Raw genomic sequence first — 23,552 nt, forward strand, 5'->3', positions numbered from 1 at the left:
CAACTTTCCTGTTCTGTTACTTTTTCTCATTCCCTTCCCCAAACCCCAGGCCTAGAATTTGCCCTACCTATATCTCAATGACACAATGACTCTTACTTTTTTTTCTGGCCAGTCCTAATTTTAAAAAATAAATAAATAAATAAAACTCTACCACTTGTTACTTCAGAAGGTACTAAAAAACATATTTGTGATGGCTGGGACTGTGTCTACTTGCTCAATTATTCTTAGCCTAGTGTCTAGGCTAGAATTATTTTCAATAAATATAATACATACTGAATGCTTTGGTAAATTAATCTCTCTCCCTATATAATTAGGTTACTAGGCTATACCTTGGGAAATTTAATTCTTCCTATCCATCTAGACCTTGTTCAGAGAAAGCAGAGAGATATCCCATCATGTGCCAAATTTCATATAATGGTAGTGGTTAGCCAGGAAACTCTACTAAGAGTTTTGAGGATATATCCAGACTGATTATTAGGGAATGTCTGGAATGATTAATGCCCACTCTGTGTGGCAAATGGAAAAGTGTTGGCATATTTCTTGGTATCTACTGTTCTGGCATATAAAGAAATTATTATATTTCAAAAATTCTGTTAAAGCAGAATAGGATTTCTTCAGAAGACTACTTTTGTGAAATGATGAAAAGACAGAACCAAAGCTAAAAATCAATACCAAGTCATGGACTAGATAAAAGTGTCTTCCTTTAAAGAGAGCCTTTGTGCTAATGTAACTGAAGTTGGCTACACTCTGGCTTGGCTGGCACCATAACAGACACCTCATGCTGAGATCATCTTTTTCAACCATCTGGGTTATACATTTGATGAAGCTGCTTAGAAAGCACTCAACATTACCTTCCAAGATGGTGTTATTATAGATCATCCTGTGGCATTCATTATGTGGCATATAGAAATGGATAAAAAATCAGGCAAGGGAAAAGAGCAGAGATGTAGGAGAAAGGGCAGAGTAAAAAGGGGCAGAAATGGCAGACTCTAAATGAGACCAATATGGAGAGATCTAATCCACAAATTAGGTTATGGCTAATTCTTTCCAATGTGAGAGGTGATTGCTAATTCAGAACGGGTCAGGAGCACAGCAGGGGTGTTACAGTGAGGGCATCAGATTTAGGTCAGATGGCCCCAGGTGATCTATACTGTGTCCACAGTATGTGGAGAAGCAGTAAGCCTCCTCATCCCTGGGACTGGGGTTCCAAAGAGGCATCATTCCCTCTACTCCCCACCACACACACATGAAATACTTGCATGCTTTGAGATTAGTTTGCAAAAGTATTATCCATGACCTTTACAGGTCATCGTGTTAGGTCTGGTGGAGGGTAAACAGGTGGCAAGGAGGTGATTAGGGGCCGAGAATGGGAACCGAATTACAGCTAGGAACCAAAGTGCGGCTAGGAACTGTTCCCTGGTGGGAACATACATAATAAAAAGTTCCTAGTAACCTTTAACTGACTTCGAGCTCATTACCATCTAATTAGTATAACATGTGTGGAGCTTCATGGAGAATTCTGGAAAAGATGCATGAGCAGAAAGGGAAACTGTTATATAACCTACCGTGTTACAACCTGTCCTGCGATCTGTTATATAACACCAACCTTTCAATCACCCCAAAAGCAGGAAACGGCAACCAATCCTGCCAGGGGAAAGGTAGGACAAACGAGTGGGTTTATAATAGGCAACGTGTGCTCAACCTGCAGTGTTTCCACTCGTAGGGATTGACCCATTCCACTCTCTCTGGGATGTATTTTCACTTTGTGTAACTTCCTTCTGTACTTTAATTCTTTTATGTGATAAACTGTATAAAATTGCTCTGTGTTTGTGATCACTCCATTATCAGCTAAACTCTGTACCAGTACTCACTCTTGACACTGGGAACCAGAGAACATCCACACAGATGAACCTGACGATCATGACAATAGTAATGACAGTAACGTTTATTAAAACTTATTAGGTACCTGACCTAGGGTCAAGATTTCCCACATTAATATTTACAACAAAATAAGACAGATACTATTAACATCTCAAATTTAAGGTAGAAATCTTGAAGCTCAAAAAGGTTAAGTGATTTCCCCAAGATCACAGAGCACATGTAAGCAATAGAGCTAGATTTTTGACCCCAGAACCCACCTTCCACTTACTATAATGCTTTCAAAGCTGTTTTCTATATTTAAAATGAAGGGATGCAGCTAATTTAGCCCTTTTTTCTTTTAAAACATATTCATGAACAATCGATCATTTAATTTCATAATTTTTATGGTGGGAGGGTAAGTAAGGCAATTTTTCTTCTATTCATTCTGCATTTGAGAATATTGAGGTTCAGATTGTGTTAAGTGTTCTGCTATGAGACCAAATGGCTGGAAAGTGGCAGGGCACATGAAAAACCCACATATTTTTAACTATGAAACACTGAGTATATAACTATGAAAGGAGCTTGTCTTTGCTTTGACATATGTAAATTTAATAGTTTTCTGTATAGCAGAAGTTAAGAGTAGATTGATGAACTGTTCTTAACTCATATTAAATACTAAATAGCATTATTCATTTAACCAATAATAACTGCCAACTAATACACCAAACACAAATTATACATAAAAACAGCTGAAAAGTACCTTAGCAATTACTTTTTTCAAATTTCTGATTTTGTAGATGAGGGAAAAAATCCAAGCAGTTGACTTATTTTATGTCACCCTATTTGTTACCATTAGATCTTGGTCTAGAAAAGCTCTGTCCTCATTCCAGTTTTCCTCTGTTTATAGAATAAAGATTCTTGAAAAAAATTACATAAAAACAACTTATTTATTTTCTCCTGAAGGTCAAGGAAGATTTTTTATTTTTAACAATGTTTTCAGATTGAAATCATAGAAAGAATACATGTATGTATATATGTATGTATGATATAAATATAACAATCAAAGTTAAATTGGGTTAAGAATGACTCAAAGACATTTTGCCTGGTGCTTTGCAAACAGTTGTGTCTCAAAGATCTCCAGAAAAGTGCAGAAGAAAATTAGTGGCAATTTTTCTTCATTCTACTGAGGAATAGTTATGAATGGCCAGCAGATGCCACTGTTGTCAGTTGTAAATATTTTTTCAAGCATCAAATACAGAAAATAATTCATTACGTTTCCCCCCCCCCATGGGGTAAGTAAAATGTAGCAAAAGTAATAATGTTATTTTTAAAAATTAAGTTACAGAAGTACTATATAACTTAATCTCATTTACCTTTTAACAAATTAAATATTTATTAAATACTTGGCAACTAAAAATATGTACTAAATGGTTAGAAAGAAATTAATAGGTAAAATGGTAAAAATAATTACTTTTAAATATTACAAGTTTATACAGTGACCAATGCTGATAGATACATTTAATAGCCAAAATATTTTCTATCCTAATGAGTGACATCAAGGAAGAGTAAAACAAAGCACAGAAATTCCATTCCTTTTTGTCGTTATTGTAGTATCATAAGACAATTTTATATTTATCAAACCTGTACTCGATTGTGAACAAATCAATATTATATAATTTGTTATCTTCTGTTTCCATCATTGTTTGCATATATTGTTATTTTTTAAATAAAAACATATTAATTAAAGCAAACGTAAGTAATTAATTTCTTGAGAAAAATACACATACTATTTTCTAAATCCAAAGAGGACTGCATACGCATAATTGAACTTTTCAGGGACACCTGTATCTTTCTGAACATTGATGTTCTTGATATTCTTGGGATGCCTCTACATCCTTTCTTTTTCTCTAATAATAAATTCCACCATTCATTTGTAAGTTAGAGTTTATAGAGAGTTTTTAAAATATATTTTAATGTGGAATCAAATTCTTGAGTTTTTAATTTATCCAAAATAATATGTTAAATCCATACTGTGTGGTAGAGACTCTGATAGTTGCTATGAGGGAAGTATAATAAATACACTTTCTGTCCTTAAGTGGAGCTTAGGGTAGGGTAACAAGAAGCTTTACATCTTGACAGATCTGTATTTTGCTAAAAAATTGCTACCATTACATAAACTGATCTGTAAAACAATAAAGCCTCATAAGGTTGTTGTAAGAATTAAATGAGATAAGAATATAGTGTTTCTCAATTACTGGCACAGAACGGTAGCTAAGCAAGTGCTATTTTTTACTCAAATAACATAATCTTGGAGAGCTGGTAAGATGAGTGGTCAAAACCCTATTCATATAGAAAATAGAAAACAATAAGTGATGTAAAAGAGGAATAAAATACATGTGAAATTAAAAATAAGATATTGCAGACAAAATGGTCTGGGGAGAATTTATGGAAGAAGTTGCATTTAGCAAATGCTTGAGAGAAGTTTAAGCATTTAAGGGGCAGAATTGTGGAATAATTTTATTTAAGATAGTGAAAAATTAGGATATGAAAGAAGAACCAATAAAGCATGTCACCCACCTTCATCATCATTCCTACCACTAATAGCCCCCAAATAAGCTATATGTTTCAAATACTGTTTAGAAATTATGTGGTAAAATTTCTGAATTTTTCAACATAGTACTGGAAGTCCTAGCTAGAGCAATCAGGCAAGATAAAGAAAGAAAGGGCATCCAAACCAGAAAATAGGAAGTCAAACTCTCCCTGTTTGCCAATGATATGGTCTTACATCTAGAAAATCCCAAAGGCTCCACCAAAAGACTAGAATTGGTAAATTAATTCAGTAAACTCTCAGGTTACAAAATTAATGTACACAAATCAGTAGCATTTCTATATACTACTACAGCCAAGCTGAGAATCAAATCAGGAACTCAATACCGTTTATAATAGTTGCAAAGAAAATAAAATACCTAGGAATATACTTAACCAAGGAGGTGAAAGATCGCTACAAGGAGAACTATAAAACACTGATTAAAGTAATCACAGATGACACAAATGGAAAAACATCCCATGTTCATAGATAAGAATAAATACCGTTAAAATGTCCAGACTACCCAAAGTGATTTACAGATTCAACGCAATTCCCCATCAAAATACCAATGTCGTTTTTCATAGAATTAGAAAAAACAATCCTAAATTTCATATGGAATCAAAAAAATACTCAAATAGCCAAAGAAATCTTAAACAAAAAGAATAACTCAAACAATGAAATACCATGCTATACTCCACCAGATCAGAAAAATACAAAAAATAATTCATGTGTCACTGAAGATGTGGATAAATTGAAATTTTTACACCCTCCTAGTGGTCATTTAAATTGAATTAACCACTTTGGAGGGTTCTCTGGCAATTTCTAGGAAGGTTAAAGGTGATGGATATAACATAAGGATCTGCTTCCTGCCCTGGGAGAGGATTCCTAAGTCCCCTCCCTCCCCCTGCCATTTCCATGGGTTTGGCCATCCAGTGTGCCGAAAGAGCACATTTCCCTGCTCCATTGACTAGGACTCTATCACATGGTTTTGTTTGGCCAATTGAATCTAAGTAGACATGAGTACTCCTTGTATGAACACAAGCTTTTAGAGGTATTCCAAGCTTTTAGCAGATTGCCAGCCTATACTTCCTCTGTCAAGAGAAGAGTGTACACCAGATAGGAATTGCTTCCATCCCAACTGTGACAATTTGAATGAAAATTTTCTTGCAATTTAAGTGATTTTAGTGAGACCTTTGTGGTAAAGGATCCTTTTTCACACATAAGGAAAATAAAAACGAAGTGTTAATGCATCATATAAATGTTTATTATTTAAATGTTTATAAATTATAAGATTTTAATAATTATGAATGAAGACATTCCTGAAAAATGTTACACATTTTGTATTAATGCTTGTAACTGGTTTAAGGCACATAGTGCAAAATACTTCTTTTCTGATACAGAGATCCCCAAATGTTTATTTAACCACATGGGCACAAAATTGCTTTAGTACCTTATATGGTACAATATATCCTTAATAAATGTTTGGGGGAAAAACACTTTGTGGGTAAAACTAGTACACTATTTTTACTGGAAAAAATCTATTAGTAGATTCTATTTGGTTTTGTTTGTTCTTTGGTTTACAAAACAGGTTGCTATAGAAAAATACTATTTGTCTTTTTTAAATTACATTATTATATAATATACAAATAATCCACATGAAGATATCTTTTAATACCTGAGGATTTGTCTATGAATAGTTAATTTTTATACTGTCTTTTATGTTCTGGCTTTGAGAAACCTCTGCTATAAAATAAACATCTCTAATACAACTTTTGCATATGTAAACATAATTTTATGTTTACTAAAATCAGATTTCAAAATTTCAAGAATTCTCACTTTCTATTTGATTAATAAAATACAGTACATAACTTTGAGAAAATAGATTTTTAAAGAATATATATACATAGAAGAATTACAAAGGCAAAATAGAATATAAACATTATAAAAACAATGCATTGCTCCTATTGGTACAAATAAGAGGTAGGTTTTAAAAATGATATTCTAATGTGTGTCTTCTGTATTATACCCACAAAATTTCATATTTACTATTTAACCCATGCATGCATTTTTAATACAAAATTTGTACCATAGTTTTAGGACCTTTTTTTTCATTGAAGCACCGTAATCCACAACTTAAAATTAAAGGAAAAATAAAACAAGGCATCTAAACTGTATCAGCAGAAAGTATAATGGCTATGTACTTTTTAAATGTAACTATTGATTTGCTATTCACCTGATAGAGTCAAGAATGTTTATAGTAATTTTGAATAAGTTTATTTCCTAATGTTTACTTGCTCCATGTCAATAAGTAGAGTAAGCATTTCATTGTACAGTAGAATACTCAGCAGAGATTTACATGTGTGTTTACAGGTATAATTGTGGTCCTGTCTAAGCTGTTAATAGCAACCTTGTCTTGGTATAATTCATTTCAAACATCCTTCTATCCTCTACCATAAATTATTATGTTCTTTAAAAGCGATGTGATTAGAGTCACATATCTGTTGCTTATTCTGAAGACCCTGAAAAAATTAAGTAGCAATTTGAATCCTTGATGAGCACCCTGAAAAAATGACAGAGACATTTTTATATATGGAAATCTCAGGGAGGGAGAAGTAAAGAAATGAGCACCAGTTATCTGTATGTTCCAGAGGATCTCTCCTCGTTAGGGCATACTTCCCTCTTCTGAATGTTCATATTACTTGAATCGGGAGGCCAGCAGTCACGTGAGGGACGCACTTCCCGCAGAAGCCTCCGCATCTTCCATAGACTTTGGTTCCATCCTGAAAAATAAGTAGAGGCAGAAACAGAAGAATCTTATACAAGCTGATATCTGCATTCACAAAGCAGAAAAAACAAATGCTTTGAATCATGCGGTTTCCTACAACAATTACATTCCAGGTCACGGATCACACCATTTCAGTATTAGTTCAAATCAGTGGTCATGGGAAAGTTAAAAGGGAACCAGATAACCTGAGATTCATCATATTAGCTACTTGATGATTATAAATCACACTGTAACTTCGACTATTTATCTCAATCCACATATTTTTTATAAAGGAATATTTTTTTCAGTGAATTTATTAAAACCTCTCCCAATTTGTTAGCCAATATTTGCATGATTTTCCATAATACTCTCTTAGACTAAATAAAAGGAACCAATTATACAAGCTTGATCTTAAAGAAATACAATTCATGCTACAGTCAGTTTATCTCAAGTATCTCATGAAAGCATTAGAAACACACCCTGGAGAAAAGTATAGAAGGTGGTAAAATGGAGCAAAAAACAAATAAAAATTGGGCTGAAAACCATCATTGTAATATAGAAAGTACTAAAAAGGGAGATAATTCCCTAAGCAAAGCAGGTCACTGAGGAATAGGTGGGCAGACATGGGGTCAAGATGGGTGGTGAGGACATGCTAGATCTACTTTCTAGACTGCTTTCCATCTTTAGATCCGAAAGTTAAACGACTAAAGTCTTTATAGGATGAGACAAAAATAGGTTGAATTCTTATTTCTGGAGAAGGTAAGATTTTTTTGTTTTAATCTAATGAGGAAGAGTAGAGAAGGAAACTTTGGGTTCTTGGGACCTTTTGAGATGGAAGAATGTTTTGAGATCCTGAGGTTTTGAAGTTGCCTTTTCTTTCAATATCCCTTTTAACTTGGGAGAATCGGAGTACATAGAGAAGAGAATAACAGTAAAAACTCAATTTTGTATACTTCTATTCCCAGACTGTTGAAGTAAAAAGTTAATCTTGATTAAATTTACTGGCAAATGAAAATATGTTGAAAAATGTTTGCATTTTTAAATTTGGGTTTCCTAAGTCTCATTTTCACACCAGGCATCTGATTTCAAGAAATGCTGTCATATGCAACATTTTTGATTGAGGTAAAAAGCTCCCAGTCTTCTAATTAATCTTTAGAAGAGAAGCTAAATAGAAGCAAAATGAATGCTTTTACTAAATATCCATATCTATGGGTGACCTTGGCCAGAATTCAGTCTTTATATTTAAACAAAAGATATATAAAAGCTGAATACATAAGGACAGAATGTTTTATTGAGCTCTCTACATTTATACCTGCTCAGAATACACTTTAAATAAGTATTTAATTTGTTTCCATTATTTTTTCCAAAAGGAACTAGATCTAAATATGTGAGATAAATATTTTAAAATAGTCATTCTTTTTGACAGCCTACTAGTTTATCCATTTAAGGGTAATAATAAAAACTAAAATTCTTTAATTGCTATTTAAAGCACAATTTCATCATCTTCAGTTTTAAAGGCTACGAATATCAGAATACTGAATTTCATTCACGAATAATGTTCATATAAATGAGAGTATGACAAAAGTCACTTTTATCAAAAGGAAGAAAAGTCACAAAACATTAGAATGGGCAGGGGTTGTTGCTGGTGCCAATTTATGTGCAATGTAAGTAAGAACACCTAACCTAGATCCAGATTTACTATAGATAAAGGCATGCTATCTAAGATACAATAACTGCAAGTAATAGAAGGCATTTAATAAAGTATACATATTAGTACACCATACCAGCAACAAAATTAAATAGGTTCTACTTTGGATAGATACATGTGCTATAATGAAAACAACTATATAGTAATCCATATTGATATAGATAAAATAATGTTATCTAGATGAATATGGACAGGAAAATATGAAAATAACATAAGTCATAATCCTAATTCTTGGAAAAAATGTGAAGGATATTCATTAAATGACAAATGGCCCCAACACCACCCCCATCACTAAAGCAAAGCAGTGAGGTAAATAAACCAAAAATTCAACCCTCCCTTTGAAATATTAGAACCTTTAATAATTAAAGAATAGTAAAAAAGCACTACCTCTTTCTAAAGTACCTGCATTTCAAGTCATTAGCCCCAAACCTGAGATAGACAAAATCTATTTGTCCTAGCATTTGACAGTTCGTTTTCGGGTATCTGTAGCCTGTTTATGGATTTGTATGTATATAAAACCTATGTATGCACATTAATAAAAACAAACTGAGTTTCATTTCATAAACTGATGTTGTACCCCACTATATATATATAATGTACCCATTATATGTAATAATGCTTTAGTCACCAACTTCATATAACTTTAAATTTAAAGTAGAGGACCTTTAATTTCACAGCACAGAATTTTTTCAAACTGGCTTTTTGGTCCAGTAGGACTTACCTGTGATCTGTGTATGACAACGGAGGCATAACTCCCCTGAGCAAGCCACTTTGCTGTGCTGGATATCTTCATCCCAGTTCCTACCAAATTAATGCTGAATTGTCCCTAGATGGTAAATAAGACAAAACAAGAATAGATAGAATTCATAAAATATTTAATAATGTTCTTGCCTGGAAACATCTGAATGAGAATTATATAAGGAAGGACTCAAATTACTTTTCAAGGGTCTTCCTTTATGAAATAAAAGAATAATTGATACTACCTTACTTTAAATAAATGAACAAGGATTTTAAAAATTGATTACCAATAAGTCATCTTAACTACAAGCAATAATTGAATTAATAGCATATAATGTTATTTATGGAAAAGTAATTCTGTCCAGCCCTAGCACTCTATGACTTGACAACTAGAGCTAGTGGTCCTGTAGCAACTGGCAAGTCCTGAAAGAAGAGGTGTTCATAGGGACAGACACTTGTTACACTTTAGCATTTGTCCAATTTCAATGTGTGACCCCTCATTGCTAAATTCTATGATGTTATACCTGTTTAATGCATTTTCTAGAGTCTTCTGTTATTGTGCCCTACTCTTTTGTGGTAAGAATATCACTTCTTAACCTACTGTACAAATGTACAACATATGTACTATGTGGCCCTACAATCCCACTCCTAGAAATTTATCCTTGAGAAATGAAAACTTACATTCACACAACCTGTACACAAATATGTATATCATAAACTCCCCAAACTGGAAACAACCTATTGTCTTCCAATAGGTAAAGGGACAAACTGCAGACCAGCTACAGGACATCCAAAGGATGGAATACTCAGCCATAGAAAGGAGCAATTACTGATCCATGCAACAACACAATGAATCTCAAAGGCATTATGTTGAATAAAAGGAGCCAGTCTCAAAGGGTTCTATACTGTATGATTACATTCAGATGACATTTATATGACATTCCAGAAAAGGCAAAACTATAGAAACAGAAAAGATCAGTGTTTGCCAGGAGTTACATGGGAGGAGGGGACCAATTCAAACAAGGGAGTGTGAGGAAGTTGTGTGGGTGAGAGAACTGTTCTGTATTCTGACTACGGTGATGATAACAAGAATTTGTACATATGTTAAAACTCATAGACCTATTCACCAAAAAAGACAATTTTACTACATGCTATATCAAAAAATAAAATTTAAAGGGTGAATGGATATAACATCTATTTTTTAAAAAATTTCCAATTGGCTTACAAAACAAAATCCAACTACATGCTGTGTGCATGAGAACAAGGTTAAAAATAAAAGGATAGGTAAAAATTATACCAGGCATAAGGGCATAAAAAGAGAGGATAAGTAGTGATCCTGAGCAGGGAAAAATGAGAATTCAAGTCCCAAATCATGAAACCATGACAGGGAAGTGCTAAAAATCATGAGCTACCACAAAGATAGTATAGTATATTATAATTATAAACTATAATTATAGTATTATAATATTGCATATATTATAATACTATAATAGTATTACATATTAAACATGTGATGATTTTTATGAAACAAAAACTATGAGACATGCAAGGAGACATAGACACCCCCTAATGAAAGAAAAATTTAATATGCCATGTTCAGTAACAAGTCAAATCAAGCGGACAAAAATAAGGCAAAATCTAAATAATATAATCAAAAGCGTAGATTTTACAGATATATATTAAACTCTACATCAGATGATAAGGAACACTCATTCCAAACATTTAATTACTGATTCTGAGCACTCTAAATGGAAGCTGGCCACGCTCCACCGGCATTGGCGGAAGGTGAATATTTCTCTTTCTCTTCTATAATCAAATTTCAATTATAACCCAGCTAAAGAGAGGCACAGTTGTTTTTTTTTTTTTAATTTTTGTGGCTTTGCAAAAAGTAAAGAACATTTACTTTATTTCATTTTTGACATATGTATTCTAAAATCACATCACACTCCTTAACATCATCTCATATTGCAACGTGGCAAAGTTTATTTTCCCTAAAAAGCACCATGTGTGTCCATTCTCTTTTCAGCATTTGTGTCCCAGGGTACCCTGTCATATGCAAACACAGAGGATGTGGTTTTGATGAATCCCAAACAACAGAATAAGTTCTTTCTGTGACATCAAACATCTGGAGAGTATTCATGCAAATGTTGTGTAACTTAACGCACAATCTGGCTTATATATTTGACAGAACATCTCCAAAAATACTGTGCAGTTTGTATTTTTGGTAACAGTAGCCTTGAGCAGATAAATACAGACTGAATATAGATGGGCATGGCTCCTTTTGACAAGCATATCTCTATGCCCAATAATATCTAACTTTTTAAATAAAGCTTTGTATTCCAGAAATGCCTAGAAAACCATCTGAGAGAGGCATCTCACCCTGATGGACGGAGAGGAGAATTTATCAGTGTGTCTGCCTATAATCAAGGATCTTGGAAAGACTGTTAAAATGAAATGTCCATTTCTTCAACTATAAACTAGGATTACCCAGTTTATAGCTACATACCTTTCTGAAAATATTACAGGGGAAAATAGGATCACACAGAAATTGGAGAAAGGGAGTTAGAAAGAAATGGAAATAGCTATCTTATTTAAAAACCTGATTGTATAAATATCTCTTATTCAGATTCCATATACATCAAAAAACATTTTGTCTACAATTATTGGCTTTCTGTTAAGATATTTCCTATGAGGAAAGTTCATAAAGTAAAAGGATTTTTATTCCATTTGACACTTACATGATTAACTTGTATATCAGTCTCTTGTGAATTTTGTTGATGTCTCATTTACCAGAACTTACTCAATTCAACACACATAATGACAAGGACCAGTTTTCCAGAATTTGGTGACCTTCCCAAAGTAACAACTTCTGTGAGGTCTTGTATTAGCAGACTGTTCACATCCCTAGGTTGCACTGTCAATTTATTTCTCTCTAATTTCATCAAACATATGACCAGATGGCCTATCTTAAAAGGAGGATGGGTTGTTGGACAAAGCTGATCAGTCCTGAGATGTGTTGGCCATTGGAGAATCAATAATTTCCATTTGAAAGGGTCAAAATGGAAGTGTCACCAATAAAAATATTCCCCATGTATCAGGGGAAAGATTGTTTAGAATGTTAAAATTCTAGGTTATACATCCTTGCCTTCAGAACAGGTGTCTGAAGAGACAATGCAAGGATTCAGAAGAGGAGGGGGCCTCACCAGGGGAAGGAAAGTTCCGGAAAGGAAACTGAAAGGAAAACATTAGGTCAATAACCACCTGCAAGGTAGTTGTTGATCAACAATATGAGTGATGTATGGAATTGGGAAGAAGAATGGATATGAATAGAGCTAACCAGCCTCAAAGATTGAATGAGAACACAGGATTCTTCCACAAAGTTAACTGCCTTTAAAAACATAGCCAAGAGAGGAAGCACTTCCAGAATTGCAATGTGAAGAACCCATGGACACTCTCTCCAGTGAAACAGGCCTAACTGGGGAAAATTATAAATATAACAACCATTGAAAATTTTCAAAATTATCATAAGGTTATACAGCAAGAGGAGAAACATTTATTCAAGAAAATCTATTAAATCTAAGTAAGAATAGTGACAGCTTGCGGCATTTGAACCGTAGCCCACCCTCTGTTTCTCACACCTCAGTGAGATGAGAGTTCTATTCATGGTGGGTGCAGTTAAGAACCTAGGATTCCATTTTCCCCTCATCCCTGTTATGTCTATGGTTTCTCCTTGGGAGGGACAGACCACCAGGATTTCATATCCCACCCACCTCTGCATTGCAGAAGTTTTATTATAAGTAAGAGTAGCTGAGATTCTGATCCCTTATTCCTCCCAGTTCCTACTCATAGGGCAGACAATCTATCCAGACATGCCAGACCAAAAACACTAGAGCTGAATCATCCTTACCAAAAATCATTGGTATGGCAAAGCCTCCATGCTGAGAAGGGAAATCCAAGAAGACCAAGGGCTACGACCATGATCTAGGACCCTGTTTATAGAGCTGGGGTTTTATTCCATGGAATAGGCCACTATCCCTGCCACTATCCCTACCAATATCCCTGTCCCCTCTGATAGGTGCAGAGGTTCTTCCCAGGGAGAGAATCAAGTTATAAAACCAGAAATTTCCACAGCTTTTCCTAATGGAACTAAGCTTATTTAGAATAGAATATAGGGAAGTTCAAGATTAAGGGCACTATTGAAAATAAGAATTTAGTGGTGTATAGTAAAGAGGAGGGTGGTTGGTTGCTCAAGGATAGCAATTAGAAATACAGTAAATAATACTGAAGCTCAGCAAAAAGAACTAGGGAAAGAGCTAAGCACTCCTCTTGAATTCTTTCCTAACCTCAAAAACTGACTGAAAAGACTAATTGAGGTCAAGGGGCCTTAACATAATTGAATCAGACTGTGGAGTAATTTATGCTCCCTGGATGTTACTGAAATAATAGAACAATCATCTAGCAATTAGTGGAGACTAAGAGTTGAGCATGATATCAGTAGAGGCAAACTAGCTAGAAACCTAACAGGGGTCAGGGAGAAAGAATTGAAGGGAGCCCAGCTAAGAACACTGTCACCCCTAAGGAAGAGGAGGATCAGGGTGACTGTGTATGCCCAACACTGTACCCTCTGAGGAGCAAGACAAAAGTCTGCATGCTACAGGGGAAATAGAATAAGCTGAAACAGTTCAGCCAAGCAACTAAACAAACACACAAACAAACAAGCAAACAACAACAATAACATCAAGAAGTTCCAGAGGAGAGGGAAAGATTAGTATCCAAAGTTGCTAAAATATATGACCTAAAGTGTCCAGTTTTCAACAAAAAAGCATGAAACGTAATTTGAAACTTGAAAGAAACTTGAAAGGACGACTCATATGTGGGGGAAAAAAGGCAACAAAAACTGCCTTTGAGAGGTATCAGATGTTAGTTTAAGCAAAGACTTTAAAGCAGCTGATATAAACATGTTCAAACTAAAGAAAATCATGTTTAAAAAGTAACAGAATGATAAAATGTCTCATCAAATAGAGAATATCAATAAAGACATAGATATTATATTTTACAAAAAAGAGTTAAAAAACAATTCTGGAATTGAAAAGTACAATAAACAAGATAAAAAATTCACTGGGGGACTCAAACAGTACCCTGGAGCTAGCAGAAGAATTGGCAGACTGGAAGAGATGTTAAGAGCATTGATGCAATCTGAAAAACAGAGAGAAAAAAAATGAAGAAAAAGGAACAGAGCCACAGGGAAATAAAGAGACATCATGAAGTCCCCACACACATATACATAATGGAAGCACCAAAAGGAGAGCAAAGAAAGGAGCAGAAGATATATCTGAAAGAAATGGTTGAAAACAAATATGGTGAAACACATTAATCTACACATCTAAGCAGCTTAGTTGACTCCAAGTCAAGTAGACACAAAGTGATCCACACCAAATATGCCACAGCAAAGATGTTGAAAGACAAAGAGAAAATCCAAAAGCACCAAGAGAAAAATGGTCATATATGTGTAAAGCCCATCTATTACCTATCTAGAAGCCAGAAGGCAGTGGGATGACATGTTCAAGTGCTGAAAAATAATAACTGTACATCAAGTATTCTTTTAACAAGCAAATCTATCTTTCAAGAATGAAGGCAAAATAAAGAGATTCCCAGACAAACCTGAGAGGATTTTTTACTAGCACATCTGCCTTACAAGGCATAGTAAAGGAAGTTATTTGGGCTGAAAACAAATGTCACTATATATTAATACAAATCAATATAAATCAAAGAGTATTGGTAAAGGTAATTATGTAGGTAATTATAAAAGACACTATAATTGCATATTTCTTCATTTTTCTTCTTAACTAATTTAAAAGCAATTATATAAACCAAGATATAGATAATTATACTATTGACTTGCAATATAATGTAATATATTTGACAATAATGGAACACATAAGGCAGGTGAATAAAGCTGTTTTGGAGTAAGGAAATGATACCTGATGCTAAATCAAATCCACAGGAAGAAATAAAGACAACCGGAAATATTTAACAAGAAAGTTTATATAACAAACTCAATGAATATATAATTGCTCTAATTTCTTCTCTCATATTCTTTAAAACTGTGGTCACCAACCCCTGGGCCACACAGCCCAGTACCAGTCCCGTCGCTTGTTAGTGAACTGGCACACATCACCACCTCAGCTGCACACCCCACACCCCCACCCCACCCCAACCCTGGTTTGTGGAAAAATTGTCTTCCATAAAATTGCCCCCTGGTGCCCAAAAGGTTGGGGACCACTGCTCTAAAAGACAGAAGATTATATAAGATAAAACTGTTACAACATATTATGGGTTTGTTGCATTTATAGATGGTTTATGTATAATGAATATAGCACCAAAAAAAGAGAAGGAAATAGGGCATATATAAGAGTATTATTTCTATATTTCACTGGAAATATAAAAATATTTAATATTATAAATCTGAAGTAGATTCTGGGGGGTGTGGGAGGGGAGTGTGTGTGTGTGTATGGCAAACCCTTGAATAACTACTAAGGAAGTAATTCAAAAAATATAGTGAAAACATTAAGGAAGTTAAAATGTTACACTAGAAAACATTCACTGAACAAAATAGGAAGCAGCATGGAGGAACAGTGGAACAAAGACAATACAAGACATATAGAAAACAAAAAGTAAAATGGTGGATGTAAATACATAGTAATAGTAACAATTAAACAATCTAATCAAAAGTCAACAATCCAACAAATGCTCTATAGGAAATATTCTTAAGATCCAAAGATATAAATAAGTTTAAAGTAAAGAGATGAAAATATATATAGCAACTCTCAGAGTTGGAGTGGTCACACTAATATGAGATAAATTAGACTTTAAAACAAAAAATTACTACAGATAAAGAACACTTTATGATAGAAAGATCAATCTATTAGGCAGTTATGATACTTAATAAACATATAATCATGAACAACAAAACCCCAAAGTAAATGAAACAAAACAAAGTACACGAAGCAAGACTGAAGTGAGAGAGAGACAATTCAAAAATACTTGTAGACTTTCAGCAGATAGAACAACTAAGCAGAAGATCAACAAGAAAAAAGAAGCGTTGAACAGCACCATAAACCAACCAGTAGTCCATAGAACACTTCACCCAACAACAAGGGAATGCCCATTCCTCCTAAGAATGTATTAAATATTTCCCAGGATAAACTATATGCTGTAACATAAAACAAGCTTCAATAAATTTAAAAAGACTGAAATAATATAGAGTCTTTTCCAACCACGATGGAATAAAAATCAGAAAGAAATTTGGGAAATTCACAAATAGGTGCAATTAAATACCATACTTTAAAATAAACAAGTCCATTCATTGCCATGGACTAAATGGAAAAATTAAAAATGATAAAATGTTATGGAAAGAGAAATAGAATCTGAACAATTTAAAATTCTTATTACTATATCTTTCAAACAAACTCAAGAATGGCAAAGTTTATTCATAACTTTTGAAATAAAGTACATATAGGAAGTTTTGCATTTCTATTTACTATGTTTCTTGCAATATTCTATTCAAAAAAATAAAGAGAAACACAATTTTTTTTCTTAGTGGAGGGAAAAATAATCAAATATGAAATACCTGTGGGCATCTGGCAGCACTATAGCAGTCTCCAGCTGTGGCAAATGGAACTGCCTTTCCAAATATTGTCTGGGAGAAAAGAAGGTCTGTAGCTAGAAAATAATAAATGAAATGCTTTATCATTGAGACAGCAATACAATCTTCATTATCAAACAGCTTTCTTATTTTCTTTAACATATTTGTATAATTAATTTTAAAAATGTAAGCAAAAATGTTGTCAATTCTAGTATATAACATAGAACAGGTTCTAAATAAGTAGTTTTTTTTTTTTTTTTTTTTTTTTAGACAGAGTCTCACTCTGTTGCCCAAGCTAGAGTGAGTGCCCTGGCGACAGCCTAGCTCACAGCAACCTCAAACTCCTGGGCTCAAGCAATCCTCCTGCCTCAGCCTCCTGAGTAGCTGGGACTACAGGCATGCGCCACCATGCCCGGCTAATTTTTTGTATATGTATTAATTGGCCAATTAATTTCTTTCCATTTATAGTAGAGACGAGGTCTCACTCTTGCTCAGGCTGGTTTCAAACTCCTGACCTCGAGCAATCCGCCCGCCTCGGCCTCCCAGACTGTTAGGATTACAGGCGTGAGCCATCGCGCCTGGCCTAAATAAATAATTTTTAATACAAAAATATTCATCTCATAAATAGCCTAAAAATGGCAGGTAGATCTGTAAGTAAAACAGAAGATTTAAAAACCAAATAAATGCTTTATTATATTTTATATTATAGTGAATACCTAAAATAGGTGAAATAGGGTTAGGACCAAAGTCACTGAAGGAAAAAAAGATTTAAATGTAAGTGGTAATACAACAACCTCTAATGTATTAAAGGTAATACAACAAAGCAATATCAAGTCCATATATGCTTCAGAGAGCATACACAGCAATTAATTAGGCAATTCAAAATCACCAAGCTAAAAAAGGTACTATTTCCTTTGATTTCTTATGTTGTTGCATTATAGTATTTCTTCTATTCTTTTCAGTCTTACTTTTGCTAACATTGTTAGTAAAATATGTTGATTGGCAAATAGTAGTGGAGAATTTGATACAGTATCAAAAATGAAATCATGTGATCTAAAACAGGTTGGAAGGAACCCTAGAAGTCAGCTGCTTCAGTCGCTTAATCATGTTTGAATCACTTAAATAATATCCCGACCAAATCATCCAGCCAGTGGCTGTCATCTCTATTGGCATTATTTCACGTCCCTTCACTTTTCAAGACTGCAAGATCACTGTATTCCCCGTGATGACACCAGTCCCCTAGAGGCAATTCCTAAAAGTAGCATTTCTGGAAATATCTATCACTTTTCCAAGAACAGTTGCTAAAACTAGTAGGTCTATCATGGTGTGCCAGAACAAGCTTGTGAAAAATAGTGAGAGCCAACCATGTGTATCTCTTCCCAATTCCATGTACAAGGAGGTCATGTTGGTGGCGTATAATTGGCCATGGTGGGAATATATACACCATGGATATTGCCTAATACTAAAAATCTGACTTTTTTCTCTCCTTGGATATCTGGTTGTTAAATGTCTATATGTACACCACTGATTATTTGTGACACTTACGGGTTAGGCTGGGTCAGAACAGGGATACAACTTTCAAATCATCTTTTGCTACTAACTCCTCCAAAAGCATGATGACCATGCAATGGCCTTGGTTTTATCAACCAATTACACAATGATGGCTCCAGTCCACCTAACTCTGATGGGTTCCAGAACATATTTCAACCTCCTACCGGGCATCATTGCTTGGATGATCCACAGATATTTCTGTCTTAACATGTCCAAAGCCAAGTGAATTATTTTTTTTTTCTCCAAATTTATTCCCCTACTATATTTCCAATCTCCCTGAACTATATACCACCACCCGCCTGGTTATTTTGGAAATCTTTCTAAATATTTCATGTCACTAATTCCCACAGTCCTTCAGTCAGAAAATCCTATAGAGTCAACCTCTTTAATATTTCTCAAATAGCTCTCTACCCTGACCCACGTCCCTGTTTTAGGCTATCATCACTTTCTATCTGAATTATTATATTAGCTTCCTAATTGTTTTCATGAATACAATGTGTTCTCCCTCCCACCAAGCTGGCTCCTTCCCCTGGTTCTGCCTTTACTCAAATGGCTCCTATGACTTGCAAGATAAAATTTACCTGCATAGCTTGGTATATACTGCTCTTTATGATCTGATCCTTGGGAACTTCTCTAACTAGCTACAATCCCCTAACCTCCATTTGACTAATGTTTAGACAAAACTATAATACTTCTCATTCTCTGACATCACCAAGATACTTCTCTCTTCCATACTTTCCTTCATGCTTCTCCCTCCTCCTGAAACTCCTTTCCCCACCTTGGTTAACTTACATTTGTCTTCAAGATTGTTCAAGATAGGTTCTTGAGGAAAGTGAAGACTTCTAACTCAACAGATATTTATTTACAACTTATTGTGCATTGGGTACTATCATAGACACTGTGAACACAACAGTGTATGAAACAGAGGTTGATGGCACCTGAGTCTTCTCAGGGAGAGACAAGTAATAAAGTAAATTTTGTAGTGTATGTTAGGGGTGATACTTGCTATGAAAAGAAAATAGATCATGGAAGAGGGGGAGAAAGAGAATTTATGAATGGAGAGTGGCCCTGGATGGCCTTATTGAGAAGATGCATTTCAACAGAGACCTAAAAGAAATGAAGGGGTAAACCAGGCAGATAACTCTGGGATAGGTTTTCCAGGCACATAGAACAATAAATGCAAAGGGCTTAAGGTGGGAGCCTACCTGATGTGTTCAAGGAACAACAAAGACACCAGTGTGTCTGGAGTAGAGTACACAGTAGAGGGAGGTATGAGGGGAAGGGAAGCAGAGAGGTAATGCAGATGTGAAAGTCACATTCATTTTGTTGACTGGCAAAAGAATTCTTGATTTTACTCTGAGCTAGAAGGGAAATGTTAGGAGAGCTTTGAGCAGACTTTGAGGTTGTTAAAAAGATCAGATGGGATAATGTACAAGATATGATATAGCTTATGTTCTAGGGCAGCAGTCCCTAACCTTTTGGCACCAGGGACTGGTTTCATGGAAGACAATTTCCACAGGGGAAGCAGGAATCATGGAGCTCTGCAGCCCAGTCCCTAACAGGCCATCAACTGTACCAGTCCACACCCAGGTGTTGGGAACCGCAGTTCTAGAGGATTACTCTGGCTTGTCTGTTGAAAAGAGAATCTAGGTCTGAAGGGGGAAGAGAGGTGCAATACTGAAGCAGGAATACCAGTCAGTAGACATAATAATCCCAATGAAAAAAATGATGTGGACTTGGACCAAGGTGGTAGCAAATGAGATCAAATGAGGTAGTGAAAAAGTGAAATTTGGTATATGTCTTAGACAGCCTGGGCTTCCATAACAAAATACTATAGACTGGGTGGCTTAACCAAAAGAAATTTGTTTCTCACAACTCTGGAAGCTGGAAGCCTGAGATCCAGGTGCCAGCATGGTCAGGTTCTGGTGAAGGCTGTCTTCCTGGCTTGCAAATGGCCACCTTCCCACTATGGCTTCACAGGGCAGAGAGAGAGCTCTGGTGACTCTTCCTCTTCTTACCAGGGCACTCCTCCCATTACGAGGGCCTAACTTTTATAAGACTTCATCTCAACCCAATTATATCCCAAAGCCTCATTTCCAAATATATCACATTAAGAGTTAGGGCTTCCACGTGTGAATTTTGGGGGTGGGGGACACAATTCAGTCTGTAGCAGTATGTATGTTGAATATTTACCTGACAGAATTTGATGAGGGATTGCATGAGGGTGTGGAAGAAAGGTAGGAGTTAAAGATGTTGCTAGGTTTTAGCTAAAGTAACTAGAGGATTACAGTTGCCATTTACTGTAATGGTAAAAATTTGGGGTGGAGGGAGCCGGTCTGGCAGGAAATATTGCAAATTCACTTTTGGATACATTGAGTTTGACTTACCTATTGGACAGTCATATGGATATGCTGAATAGACAGTTGGATTTTGGAGTTTAGGTCAAAGCCCAAGTTGTAAATATGCACTTGGGACTGTCATTTAATAGATGGTATTTGAAATCTATAAATTGAATGAGATTCTCAAGGGAATGACTGAGAACTTAAGCTCTTCAGCATTCGGTGTTTTGGAAAATGAAGAGTAACTAGCCAAGTTGAGAAACAATGGGAAGGACAGGAGAAAGGGTGGCCAAGAAAAGCACAAGACTATGAGAACGTGTTGTCCTGAAAGCTAAATACTGCTGATGAATCATGCAAGACAAAAACCAAGAATTTATCATTAGATTTAGGAAAACAGAAGTCACTGATAACTTTGATAAGGACTGTTTCCTGGGGGTGGTATGAATAAGAGACTGATTAGAGTAAGTTCAGGTTAGTATAGGGGAAGAGAAATTAGAGAGTGAGAATAATAACTCATTTAAGAAATTTTACTATAAAGGAACACAGAAAAATTAGACAGTGGCTGGAGGGAAAGAAGTTCAAGAAGATTTGTTCTTAATTATGATTAAAGAAAAAAGAGCGTGTTTCTCTATGCAGAATGTAAATGACCCAGCAGAGAGGAAAAATTGAGGATGTAAGAGAGAAAGGGAAATCTGCTAAAATAATGTCCTTGAGTAGCTACAAGGCAATGAGCTTACAGCACAAGTGGAGGGATTTGCCTTGGGTGGGAGCATGAATAGTTCATCCCCAGTAAAGAGGGGAGAAGGCATGTAGGCAAAGATTTAGGCAGGTTGGTAGATGTGGTAAGTGGGAACTTACAGAAATTCCCTTCTGGTTGTTCTATTTTTTTTTTTTTTTTCAGTGAAATGGGAAGATCATTAGCAATGAGTGAGTAGAGAGGAGGTGTTAAACATTTTGAAACTTGGAGCTAAAAGAGAAGGTATGAGCTAGACATTTAGGAAAGTGGGAGAGAAAATAGACAAGGAAAATATAATAGGTTACTTGGCAGCACTAAGGGCACATATAAGCTTAATAGTCATTCATTTATGGTGATAATAGCAGCCAGAAGGGCTGCATTTTATTTGCTACATTCAGTTCTATGGTGCAGGTGCAGAATGGGTGGACAGCTTCATTTAATCAAGACTGATTTTTTTACCACATGAATTTGAGAAAGAAAAAGAGAGGACGTGAAAATGTATAGATTTGACATTGTATTCTCAGGGCCCAGCCCAATGCCTGGCGAAATGGCAGCTTTATTTGATAAATTAATTTTTAAAAAAGACTAATTAATAGTAAATAAGCTGCTGAATGACTATTACATACTTTGCAGTGCTAATTACCTGACACATATACATTGGTAGATAATAACCAGTATTTATAAAGCTTTTCTATATGTAAGATGATGACTAGATATGTTACAAGTATCATCTCTTAATTCTCATTAACAAAAAGGACAAAAAAGAAGAAAAGGATGATGAGGAAAAAGGAAAAAAAAAACCTTAGAGGCAGCTTCTTATTTTACAGATGAGGGAACCTAGGCTTAATGAGATATGCCCAAGGTCATATAGCTAGTAAATGGAGACAAAGAATTATGCCCAGACTAACTCCAGAGTTTATGATCTTAAGTATAGCAATAGTTAAGTAGTAACTCTGCTTTAGTAAACACCACTGTAATAAATGGTGGATGTTCAGTAAATCATAGACATCATTACTAAAATAGTAATTCATCTTTATATGAGTATAATTTAGATATTATTCATGTATATATTGCCTCAAATTTTTGTTTGTTTGTTTCTTTTCTATGATTTATGCACTGTGCCAGGCATAGTGACTCAATGGCAATTGAATTGGAGTCTCTGCTTCTGATATGAACTTCTTTGCCTCTTTATGGAGATATATAACTTTTAGGATGGCAGACTGCATTATGCCCAGTGTATATTAGGTTCCATAAATACATTCAGACTTGACTGTATTATAAATTACTTCCTGGTTAGGCAGGATGATCTATAATCTGGGGTTTCCTCTGGGATCGGTTATTAACTATGTATGAATTGGGACAAGTCACGTCACTCCACTTAATTTCATCACTTGTAACCTTGTGACATATCTGCCTCAACTAATACAGGGTTGATAGAAAGATCAACTGAGATAATGCATGGGAAAATGCTTGATAAATTATAATAGAAACTAATGTTAATTATGACCTTAAACCCCGTACAAAGCTTTACAACTGCATCGAGGATATTAACTTCCTTATCTTTAATGTAGTTGGGGATTTTAAGGTAAAGAGTTTTATCTTGGAAGGGCAGTATCTCATCACT

At 35.0% G+C, this 23,552-nt stretch overlaps 1 protein-coding gene across 1 annotated transcript in view; it reads right to left on the reverse strand.

Annotated features, from left to right (window-relative positions):
• Nucleotides 1–2,577: 2,577 nt before the first annotated feature.
• Nucleotides 2,578–23,552, reverse strand: part of ADAMTS20 (ADAM metallopeptidase with thrombospondin type 1 motif 20) — a 163,010-nt gene continuing 142,035 nt past the window's right edge. The window contains exons 37-39 of the mRNA XM_012746250.3: nucleotides 17,288–17,379; nucleotides 9,641–9,745; nucleotides 2,578–7,227 (exon numbers count right to left, since the gene is read on the reverse strand). Coding sequence (XP_012601704.2) covers nucleotides 7,138–7,227; nucleotides 9,641–9,745; nucleotides 17,288–17,379 — 287 coding nt within the window. The 3' untranslated portion in view covers nucleotides 2,578–7,137. The remainder of the gene's footprint in view (nucleotides 7,228–9,640; nucleotides 9,746–17,287; nucleotides 17,380–23,552) is intronic.

Source organism: Microcebus murinus, chromosome 10, assembly GCF_040939455.1.
Source record: "Microcebus murinus isolate Inina chromosome 10, M.murinus_Inina_mat1.0, whole genome shotgun sequence".
NCBI classification, from domain to species: Eukaryota; Metazoa; Chordata; class Mammalia; order Primates; family Cheirogaleidae; genus Microcebus; species Microcebus murinus.